This window comes from Typha latifolia, chromosome 12, assembly GCF_019914945.1.
Source record: "Typha latifolia isolate L0001 chromosome 12, TyphaL0001v2, whole genome shotgun sequence".
Taxonomy (NCBI): domain Eukaryota; kingdom Viridiplantae; phylum Streptophyta; class Magnoliopsida; order Poales; family Typhaceae; genus Typha; species Typha latifolia.
Window position 1 is genome coordinate 5667757 of NC_133097.1, and position 12969 is coordinate 5680725.

At 34.0% G+C, this 12969-nt stretch overlaps 1 protein-coding gene across 1 annotated transcript; it reads right to left on the reverse strand.

Annotated features, from left to right (window-relative positions):
* Positions 1–2764: 2764 nt before the first annotated feature.
* Positions 2765–3076, reverse strand: LOC140798972 (putative glutaredoxin-C14). Its single transcript, XM_073153065.1, has one exon. The coding sequence runs from the start codon at positions 3074–3076 to the stop codon at positions 2765–2767; it is 312 nt and encodes a 103-aa protein (XP_073009166.1).
* Positions 3077–12969: the final 9893 nt, after the last annotated feature.

A 12969-nucleotide genomic window follows, 5' to 3' on the forward strand; every position in this document is an offset into this window, starting at 1 on the left:
GAAGCATTCCCTAGGTCTTGATCTGCACGAAATCCTAAGCGCTCTTGAGTATTTGTTACATTTGTCATTGTTGCTGGTGCAAATATGGAAGGAGATCCTTGACGATCAAGAATAAGGAAAAACATAATTTCGAATTTGCTTTCCAATCGTTTCCTTCTCTCTCACATCATGCGCTTGCAAAAGGAAGGCTAGCCACTCAAGTGGTGTTGGTGCGACCGGAGGTGGTTCGCCATGGTCAGAGTTGCCTGGTCTCTCGATGGTGTTGACGTTAGGGGAGAGGTGTCTTCAGTACCTAATGATTCAGAGGTGTGGGGAACTTCATCTAATGCTGTCCTTGCTGCTCTAGATCTGGTTTGCGCCATGGAAATGTTCCAAGGAAGGAAGGGCTCTGATACTAATTGTAGTAGCCCAATTTCTAGAAAAGTAGATTTGGATTTGAAGGAGTTGCAGATGCTTCTAGGTGTAGTAATTATCTTGTTGGGGGTCGAGAGAGGATGGCCCCAACCTGGTGGAGGTGTAGAGGGAAATTTCGGAGGAGTTGGAGGAGGCTATTTAGATTATGGCTACTCCTAGGGCTAAAACTAGACGATTCATTTCATAATGAACAAAAGAGTTGCACAATACAATTTATAGGTGGCTAACTTCGAATTAGGTTGTTTAACCCTCATTTGGACCGACTAATGCTAATAAATAAACTTAAACCAACTAAGTCTAATAAGCAAATGCAACAGGCCATAAGGTCTTAATTGAACAACTTAAAGGAAATAAGCAAATCTAAGATGGATAGTGTGTAAGTCCAATAGCAGATCAAGTGATTTTGCTTAGCTAGGCTAGATCAGCTTGGGCTTGGGTCACAACAACCCTTGTGGAGGGGAAGCTTCTCTAATGGCCAAGAGGAGGAGAGACCAATGGTGGTGACCGAAAAATGACTCAAAAGTCAAATGAGTGAAGGCTACCACGTGTAACCTCCACCGAGGGACGGAACAACCCACAAAGGGTATCATCAGCAATAGCCCGTGAGGGAAAACATTTGAGACCAGTGCACGGAGGCACGAAGTCGCTGATCAACTGAAATTCTGACGAAACCAAGAGGAAAGGAAAACGAAGAAAATATTAGATACCTAATGAAACTTAAATTAAATAAACCTGATTGAATAGGATGCTTCGACGAGTCAATCCACGGGGTTCTATAGGTATTTTCATCATTTGGTTTAAAACATCATCAATTTCGAGTACAATTTTATTATTCTTCAATACAATTTGTAATATAACTTTATGTCACATTAAATAGAATTATTACTTTTTAGCCTAATATTAAATTAAATATTAAAATAACTTATTACTAGTATTAGTTTTTTTTTCTAGTATTAAAAATTAGAATATTAATATCTATTCTAGCCTTATTCCACAAGTGAACACAACTGAAGTGAATCTGCGCTAAGGGTGTCCAAAGTTTAAATGAAAAGTTTTCATAGATGCACTTAGAAAGTTTGGGTCAAAAAATCAAGAACATATCTTATTTTTTGGCCTACCTAGACGACCAGGTAGAAGAAGTGCTCGTTAATGGCGAGGTGATAGAGGTACTTAGTAGCGGAGGATGGGAAAGAAAAAGCTCACCAATGAGGGAAGAAGGGAGAAAGGAGAAAATGAGAAGGATGTCTTAGGCTAGATTTGCTTTTATAGGTTAGGCCTTGTGATGGGGCGGATAGATCGAGCTAGTTCTGCTACTCTCATGGTAGTAAACCGAATTCCGATCAATGGGCACCTGCTAGGTATTCAACCCAACTAGAACTTAATTTCCAATCTTCCTTCTTCTTTTTTTCACTTTAAGCTCAAGTATGCAATTTTGTTCTATCGACCCATAGGTGGAAAATTTAATTGCTGAAGAAAATAGTTATTCTCATTTCAGACTTATGAAGAAGTAGATCGTCATTCAAGTAGAGCAATTTAAAGGGGAAAAGACGAAATAAAAAAGAAGAAGTAGAGCATCCTTGAGAAAATTTCCATATCCTTTGTCATAGCATAGATCAAGTCAAGTGGGTTGAATCATGAATGAAATATCTGCCGGGAAAAAAAAAAACTTTTTAGATGCTTATTTCTGATGAATGACACATATCCTCTTTCTTGTCATCCCAATCACTTCAGAAGACAGTGGGCAAATGGAAAACCCACTGGCTTTCATTTTCTAGGTAATCTCTCTCTATCTCTCTCTCCTCATGTCAATCACTTCAACACACAGTGAGCATCTGAACCTGCTCTTTGTCAGTTTGTCTTAAGTTTGCTTTCATCTCAGTGATGTTATTATATATCATCCAAGAGCAAGAAAACCAACCACATATGCATCCAAATGATGCAAAAACAAGAGATTGTATGAATGATGCCATGATTCTTCATTCTTGAATGCATGCATGGCAAACCATGCCCATGTCATTGGACTCTTCACCCTACTATACATTGAAAGAGAGAATGGAATATAATCCAGTGACAACACTTTCCACCTATGTGGCAAATTTCCTCAGAATCTGCTCTCTTCTCTCTTATCCAAATACTGGGTATCTCTGAGAAGTTTCATGCAAAGTAAACAGCAGCCAACGCCAGTCCAAATGCGAAATCAACATCAACTAGGCAATGATATATAACTTCCACTTCAAAATTCGAGAAATACATAGTTTATGACAAAGATAAAGCCTCGCAACTATTTGTGCACAGAAAGTATTTATTTTCTCACACGGTATCAGAGCTAGCATGCCGCGCCTCTAAAAGTCTAAACCCAGAGAGCACCGGCATTTTTGAGTATCGGAACTAGATCGCCACCGAGATGCAGAGACATGATCTTATCGGTAGAACCGATGAGCTTGCCGCCGATGAACACCGTCGGCACTGCGGGGCTGCTACCGAGAAGCTTAACGAGCGCCTTCTCCATCTCCCTTCCCTTCGGATCTTCATCGAGCTGGTGGACGCTAGCGTTCACGCCGAGCTCGCAGAAGAGCCTAATGGTGGTGTGGCACATGCAACAGGAGCTCACGCTAAAGATCACGACGGCTCTTTGCGAGGCTAACTTCATCACCTTATCCATCATTAATAGATTAATTAATGGATACGTAGAGAAATTTATATATAATATATAAGAAGCCTGCAGGAAGACTTTGCAGATGATGGTTGTAGAGTTGTGATATGAATTGCTTATATAGTAGTGATCGAGAAGAAGAAGAAGAAGAATAAGTTCTCTTATTAGATCCTTAAGATATGTGCACTGAGAAGGACTTCTTATCATTGCTTTGACAAAGGCAACAGTAGAGTAATTGTAGATTTCTATAGACTGTGCATTTTGCGACTGTAAAGTTGTACAAGGACTAGGGATAAAATTGAGGTGTCTACTCACTAATGGAATAAGGAATATTTGTATGGCAATCTACTGGATCAACTTGATAAGATTCTGATAAGGTTTGAATCTCTTCTTTATGCTTATTCTTAATAACAGTCAGCAGAGAGCATTCAATCTGTGCAAGATGTTCATCAACACATGGTAAAAGTTTCAAGTGGGCATTTATTTGGATAAAATCACTGGGCCAGCAGGCACAAGGAAAAGATCACATCAGAGAACAATGTAAAGAGACTTGGATTATACTAAATAGTTTGAGTGTTATTCTTCGAGATAATTATATTTTGACCTAGTATCACATTGCAACCCGAAGAGAAAAATATACAATTTATTCCATGTATTATCTAAAATGTAACTGATTCGGCTCGCTATTAAGAGTGAGATTGTTGCATTATAAATAGTTCGGAGGGTAGATTATACAATTTTATTTTTCAATTGATAGATAACCCAATAACCCAATTCAAATTAGGATCTAATGGTGGAAAAAGACCCATATTAATACTCTGTAAGTTGGTAACCTATCCTTGACATTGCCCATAAGATTAAAGCTATTTGTCCAAAACAGAGTTCTTATAAAAAACAGAGTTTTTCTTTTGAAATCACACAATAGTTGTTAATAGAGAAATTAATCAATAGTCTTTTACATAATTAATAGACCAAATATCTCTGAAAAAATAATCTACGTGGAAATAGATAATAGTTGACGACTTCTAAAATATAATTATCGTGGAAAAAGAAAGAAAAATTATATAAAATCAATCTTGGACAAGATTATTATTCTATTTGATCTTGACAAGAAAAAATTTGGACTAGGATCTAAAAGCAACGATGTGTACGATTACATTACGCCGCATATGGAACAATGCCCATGTCGGCCGAATCGTCATCCTCTGTCTAAAACGGCATTCGAATATCTTTATGATGCACACTTTTTAACGTAGATATATTAGAAGATTTCATTTTAAATTTAGATTATTCTTGTTATTTGAACTCTTAGATGAGGAGAAGAAAAAAATAATACTGTGTATAATTTGAAACTATCTAATATCACCATTATCTATTCCTTATTCATTTTTATTCTTCTCTTTATGATTGCACTAGCGATTGTGCACTGGAAACTATACCACTCTCGGTTAATATAAGATTTTTTTTGTTGGCTTTATCGTTGTAGCCATTTTCTTAATATTTTAGGGACCTATTTAAACAAGCTTAATAATTAGAGATTAGGGTTGGGTCTTTAACCGACCGCTAAGTTGCCTTAGAGCGGAGTGCATGTATTATGATAACATATATATTTATATATTATATTTTTAATCAATTAATGTGGCCCCTTAATATTACAATTTTTTAATAAGTAATATATGGTTAGAAAAATCTTATTGAGATATCTAAAATAAGAGTAATATTCAATAGTTTTAAAAGTAATTTTAAATTACTAATTTAAAAGATCAATGATGATAAACGATTTTAACGATTCGTCGCTTCACATAGGAAGATCCAAGATATGTATTCTTATTTTGAGCTTTGAAATGGCTAATTTAACACTTATAGCAAAGATAAGGAAATAAATAAATATAATTTATTTAACAAAATAATATATTTTGTATTTGATATATTTTATGAAGAATAATTTTGGGTCATTGTCCGAAGAATTTCAAGATATTTTTCTATTTTAGATAATAAATAAAAAAGATATTAATTTTATAATTTATAATATCAAAATTTTAAAATAACTCTAAAATAATTTAATGTTAGTCTTATTTTAAAGGTCCTGATGAAACATTTCCAACAATACTATTTTTGTGAAATTATAAATACACTTAGTTTAAATAATTAGACTATATAAAAGATTGATGCGATTTGGATCAGATTGGATCACCTCAAAAGACATTGGACTCAATGGATTGAATCTAGTTATCTTATTTACTTATTTGGTTTACGCCTTAGTAGGTCAGGATTTTATTTAATTAGCTAAAATAATATCAAACCAATTGGATAAGATTGCCAACCTCCAGATCTACAATTTTGATCTTTACGACTTCTCTAGATTCGGAATCTATCTACGACGAAATGAAGAGTTAGTCCGAGAAGATAGGAAAACTGGTTTGGTTAAATTTGTATAGAACTTTTTAATTTAATTTCTATAAATAGAGCATTATGGCTTGTATCTTAGGCATGCTTAGAATGAAAAATTAATTGACTTTTGCCTTGGCATCTCTCTCAACTAGGCCGTCAGCTTTTACATCTCGCTCCTCTCTCTTTACTAACTAGCGCCACTTCTTCCATTGGTAATGTCTTGTCTAGTTTTTAATCTCCCTCTTCCGTTGATCCCTTAGTCCCATAGGGCAAGCCTACTTCTCCTCTTTCGTCTCTCTTTTAACCGTCTCTACCTCCTTTACGATTTTTATCTTTACTGCTACCATAATTGTAGGCCAATTATAACCTTCAACCATCTGTCGCATTCGCAAGCCACCACCACCATTATTTATTGTCGAGTCATCTCCATCAACTACTCGCCTTCAATCCATCATCACCTCTATCCTACACCTAAGAATCCGTGCCTCCACCCATGGATCTCAAATCCCGTGCAAACTTGAATTTCGTAGGTTTGACTCTATGATATTTGTCTACCTTTTAGAAGATATCTTTCGATCTACACATCCAATTTATGTGAAACAAGATTTGTTGGAAAGTTCCCTCTCAGGACTAGATCCTCCGTAATATCTTTCCAAAGTTACGTTCTCAAATCTATCTAGAACCGCTACAAATTGGATAAAGCCGATTCATAACAAAGATACATATGAAATTTATAATGAATGCTTAAACAAATATTTAGGGGGAGAATACACTTACTGAACACTTATTATAGAGGCATAGAAATGAAAGAATATAATTTTTAATGTAATTTTTATTTGATATATTTTATATTTGATGTAAAGTGCATCCGTCGTAAGTGACTCAAAATTATATTTCATATATGATATATTTCATATTTGATGTATTTTAATATTTAGTATTTACATTGAAAAATAATTTGAGTCATTATTCAAGTAATTTTAGGACACATCGATTTTAAATATTAAAAATATATATTTATTATATAATTTTAAATTTTAAATTTTAAATTAACTTAAAAATAATTTAATATTAGACTTATTTTAAAGATCTCAATAAGACCTTTCCAATGGTACTATTTTTATTAAAAACTGATTAGTAAAACTAATTATATATTTAGTTTAATGATTATTTAATAAAACATACATATAAAAATTAAAATCGTTGAATTAAATATTTATAGGACAAATTTAGAATTTTAAAAGTATGGCTCCAAAATTTTTTGACGGGGCTCCAAATTTGGACCTAGCTATAGTGCTAAGTCCAAATCTAGGTCTAAATTTGGAGTTAACTGGACTCTATTTGGGGCTCCAAATTTAGAACCCCTAATGCAGCGGGCTTTAAATTTGAAGCCTATTTCATGGATATCAAATCATTATTCTTTTTCTTGAAATACTAAGTAATCTTATTTTAAAGATGTCGATAAGAGTTTTTTAACCATATATTTTTTTATTAAAAAATAATAACACTAAGAGGTGATTTAAAATAGATATATATTTTAATAAATATAAAGCTTGGTGTGCATTGTAGTGCACGAGGCTCTTAGCTATATTTGAGCTCTGATACGACTCGGTCCATATTGTCTTCACTCGCGACATTGTGTTTATTGGGATGAGTCTATTTATCTAGTTGAGTTTTGTTAGAAGAAATAAAATAATTTTTGCCGAGGGGCATTCGATCGTAGGGACCGTGTTCGAATGGGTATGCAAATGCCTACAAGTGTTCGCGAAAATGAAGAACACAAATTGAGCATTTGAATGGAATCGAGCCATTCGAATGTGATCGTTCGAACGCCTGCGTTTGTAATGATAGGGAACTGTAATTCCACGTTTGAACGTGATCGGACGCTTTTGAACGCATCGCGGTGAAAGTTGTTGGTTTGTTAGAGTTTTTTAAACTTAGTTTATGGGTCTCTAGGGTCAGCCTCTATAAATATATGGAGGAGACCCTAATTAGAGTTAATTTGATAATTAAAATTGGCATTGTGCATTTATCTCTTTCTCAATTGGCTATTGGCACTCTCTTCCACCTCCTTTCTTCCACCGCCTAAGTCTTTGGTCGACCTCCTCTAACTTCTAATCCCCCTCTTCTACAACAACTTCTCCTCTTTTACATCAAGAAATTAACCTAGCATCTATCTAGCCATTGAAGGACTATCAAGCTAGGGTTTAATTGACCTTCGACCACTGTTCGGTTGATATCTCAAGATCTAACCACCCAAATCTGTGATCTTAGATTCGTTGTAAAGAGCGACAACATATCTAAAATTTAGGAAGATCCATCAGTTGGATTGTTCGCAGATCCCTTCTAAAGTTATGAGCCTAATCGAGTCCAAAACTGTTTCGGATCGGGTCAAGCCGGTTCGTAACAATTGAAAAAAAATAATCTTATTTCTTCTAACAAAACTCAACTAGATAAAGAGGCTCATCCCAATAAACCCAATGTCGCAAGTGGAGCCAATATAGACCGAGTCGGGCTCCAAATATAAAGCCCTCATTTGGAGATGCTCGTATGGGGCTCTAAATATAGAGATTTGAAGTCCGATCTGAGGCTGATCTTGACCTATATATATTGAGAGGTCATCCTAAGTCATCTCGTCCAGATAACCATAGTGAAATTATACAACTATAACTAAAGAAAAGAGAGCAAATCGATGGACGTATCTATTGTTGCTTCCAATCGGAAAAAAAGGGATACAAAAGAGACACAACAAGTATTAGTCATTCTTAGGAAAAGGTTAATTCTTAACTTAGTCCATTCTATAGTTTACTACGTACAATCTGGAAAGCCTTACTAACTATATATATCGGTTGATTCGATCTAGCAAGTGTTTGTTTCTTAATTTGATGTCAGAGCTAGCTATACAACAAGTATATAGCAACTAAACCCATAGAGCAGCAACATTTTGCAGCATAGGAATTAGATCATTGACAATGTGGATGGACATGATGTTTTAGTCGATGCGATTAGCTTCTCTCTTATGAACACTGCGAGAACTAGTAGGCTACAACCGATAAGCTTCCCTTGGATCGATCCTTATCAAGCTCATAAAAAGTAAGGTTCATGCCAAACCCATGGAAGTGTTGGGAAATGAAAAATGAAAAGCAAGAAGAAAGAAAAACAATCACAAGCAAAGGAGAGACCTTACGTGGTTCACCCAGCTAGGGTTAAGCCCATGGTGATCCCACCGATTTCACTATATAAAATGAGAAGTGATTACAAAGAGGAAAATGCCTCTCAACCCGATTACGAATGGGAGAAGGTAGGGGTGAAAACGGGTTGGATTAACTCTAATACGGATTTGGATAAAAAATTCTTACTCGACCCAGATATGGATTCATATATATATAGAATTTTTGAAAAAAAAATCCTGGATACAGATTTAGATATAGGTAAAAAACCCGGATAACAGATACATGTCGGATATAATTTGTTTAATACAGATATAAATATCGGATATTCGGTTAACCACATATCTTTTGAATGATTTACAGTTTTTAATTTACTTATTTAAATGATGAATATTGATATTGTTATTAATAATGTGTTCTATATTATTACTAGAAATTGATTTTGTTAAATTTATATGTATTTGACATGTAAAACAATATTTTTTTTGAAATCTTAACATTTTGTGTTAATTATCTCTAAAATAAATGTCTTAATTTGTCTATAATTCAATTAAGATCTAATCCTATAATTTGTCTAATACAGATATAAATATCGGATATTCCGTTAACCACATATCTTTTGAATGATTTACAATTTTTAATTTACTTATTTAAATGATGAATATTGATATTATTATTAATAACTATAATTTAATTAAGATCTAATTCTATATCTAAAAATTATTCGATTCGTATCTAAAAATTATACGTATCTATTTAGTTAGGATATGATTTAATTTTTTCTGTCGGTCATATTCAGACCCAAAATATGAATATGGATGTGACCGGTATCCAATCTGTTTGCACCCGTAGGAGAAAGCATCTCAGACAAAAACTAAAAACTTCACATTATTCCCCTTTCTCTCTCTACAAAGCTCTCGAGATTTTCCATAATTTCTTGTTCGTACCTTTAGAGATTCAAATAATATATTAGGTTTTCAAAAAAAAACCTAACTTGACCAACTAGGATTCACAATGGCATTTGACTGCCTGATGATAAAGGGAGAAGAAAACTAGACGACATGTTTAAACATCTATTACAACTTTTGAATTCCCAAATAATATTAGCTTTCTAGACTCTTTGTTATCTGTTGTGATGCCTATTAGATGTTTGTTCTCTAGAACTGATGTTCAAAGGCCTAGTTTGTTCAAACACCCAACTAAGTCTGATTCAGTCTCCACACCTCAACAATCTCTTACTTGGAGACTAATCTCACTTCATGGATGCATGACTTGTGAAAAACGAGACCTCAACATGTACCAAAGCTCAACCACTTGTGGGATTTTAACATTGTCTTCAACCTAGAAGACTAATGGAACCTGAGTTCATCTTTAGCTTCTTTATAATGGCCATCTTTATTAACATGTCAGTTAATTTCTTACTTGTATGAATCTTCACTAGCTTCAAAGTTTTATTCTCCAGATGTTGTCATATGAAATAATATTTGATATCAATGTGTTTTGTCCTTAAATGAAATACTAAATTCATTGCCAAATATATTGCATGTGCTTTGACTGTCGCTATATAAATTACAATCTTTCTGCTCCATTTCAACTCCGTCGAGAGGTTCTCCAATCATATTATTTTTTTGTTGGTTTTTTGAAGCTGCTAACATCTCCGCCGTTTACAAAGTGACAATCTTTTGTAACCTTGAAATACAAGAAATTGATGCACTACCTAAAGTAAACATATACCTGCTAGTATCCTTCCTTCTATCATTAAATTTTCTTCTATCATTTAGATGCCAGTGTATCCATATGATTCACGAGATGTGAAATGCAATAAGTCCTGCTCATTATTTAGATATAACCTACATATATTAAAAGATCATCGTAAGCCATCTCATTCACATTACCATAGTGCATTGTGCATCCACAAGTAATGGAAAAGAAACAAATCCACAAATGTAGCCATTGTTGCTTCCAATTCAAAGAAATAGGGGATACAAATTAAGACATATTAAGTACTAGTCGTTTTTGAGAAAATGTTCTTAACTAGTCCACTCTATAATTAATTACAATCTCAAAGGACTTAATAGCTATATATGTTGGTTGATTCCAACAGGTATGTGCTTCTTAATTTGATATTAAAACTACCTATATAACGGTTGCAACTAAACCCAAAGAGCATCAGCATTTCGCAAAGTATGTGTCTTTGTTTATATTGTATTATATTTTAATTTTGATCACAATAAATTTGTTAGAATAATTTATTTCGGGATCACAATTTTGTTCCACGGTGGAAATAAACAGCATGGAGCATGAAGATGATAGCCAACTCTCAAATGCAGAGAAGGATAGGCTAAACACAAGTAGGACAAAGAATGCAAAGGCATTGTATCTTATAGGACTACAATATTCCCATTTTTGTTAAAAAATGTCATCCTCCTTTTCCAATCAGGTTTCATGTTGAGGAGGTACTATCTTGTTTCCAAGATTTTAGGGTTGATTAGCATATTCAGGCCCCATTCCTTCGACTCCGGTGATCTTTTTTCGACTTCGAGAATGAATTCCAAGCTTTTTGAAAAGAGCGATAATTCGGAGAAAGACTATGGAAACACCTTATAGAATAGAATAATCAACCTCATCTCTGAAGCCTCAAAAGTAAATGAGACATAGGATATCCTAAAAGAAGTATTTCATGGGAATAGCAAAGGTCATAAGTATCAAATTAAACTTTGATAAGTAAATTGAAAATTTTGAAAAATGATCGATATATATTTCATGACTGATTGCTTTTCTAAGGTCATATAAATTGTTAAATAATATGTAGTCTTATGGGAGAAAAAGTTACTACTCGAAAGATAGTAGAGAAAATTCTTAATAGCCTACTAGAATAATATAACTATGTAGTTGCAGCTATAATGAATGGATGCTAAAGATTTATCTACTTTGTAAGTTCAAGAATTAATGGGTTCTCTACTTTCTCATGAGCAAAAGATATTGAGAGATATGGATCAGTCTATTGAAAGTTTAATTGCATCTTAAAGATCTCAAAACTTCTCTAAGAAGGATGGAGAAAATTATCAGAAGAAAGGAATAACAAAGAAAAGGAGAGATCTATATCAATATATGAAAGAATATAGAAATATTATTGCAAAATTTAGAAGAAATCAAATCATGCTACTTCCAATTGTTGTAGTACTAAAAGCAATATTACAACTGCAAAAGTATGGTCAGGCTCAAACAAAGTGCTAGTAAGTAAATTTCTTTTGAAGAAACGTATAGTGAAGGAAATTTATTTTATGCATGGTAGTCTGCTTCACAAGAAAGAAAGAAAATATTTGGTATCTTGATAATGACAGTAGTCATCACATGTTTGGAGATGAAAAGATTTTCATCGATGTAGATTCTTCAGTGATTTCGAAGATACTAATGAGAAACAACTCACTTGTGCAAGCAAAAGGGCACTAAAATGGTTGAAATAATGAAAGGAAGATATATAAGAGACAGGTTAAGTATTAGACAATTGGTTCAAGATAAGTCTGATGCTTAAAAAATATTTGAGAAGTAGAATTTATAAGGCAAATCAAACAATATCAAGTTTCCTATTGAATTTAATTATGCATCACATAATTCGTTGAAAAGTGATGCCATAGATGAAACATAGTTATGGCATAAAAGATATTGCCATCTTAACTTCAAAGGGCTAAAGTTGCTTAACCCAAAAGACATGGTATATGGATTGCTCAATAAAGAGAGCAAGTCTGGGAAAAGACTAATACTCATTATTTCCTACAGATTGAACGTGAAGAGCAAAAGCATCTTAGAGCTTGTTTGCACAAATATATGCAGTAAAATGCAGACATTGTCATTCACCAAAGCAAGTACTTTATTATTTTTGTCGACGATTAGACAGTAGTGACATGGATTACTTATAGGAGAAAAGTGAAGCTTTTGATGTATAAGAAATTTAAAGCTCAGCAGATATTCTACCAAAATTCGGAAAAGTGAGAGAGGTGGTGCATGGATGACTACACTTATACTAAATAAGAAATTAAAAGGAGATGATGGAGCTTATTATTTTTTGATCATTCACGAGTCCTAAGGCTAGATATGGACCGGACAAAGGGCCAATCCTCCCTAGATACAGAGGCACTTAGGCCCCACCGAGCTTTTAGTTGCCTAATCTAGGTTTCAAGCCATATGCGTCGCCGAACAATTACTCCAAACCAAACACCGCTGAGATTTTCTTTAAGCCGTTGCGTTGTCAAGCTATTCCTTCAAGCTAACCGCACTGTCAAGCCATCAACTGAATCGAGCCAAACTACCAAACCACTAACCATTAAATAATTTCTCCAC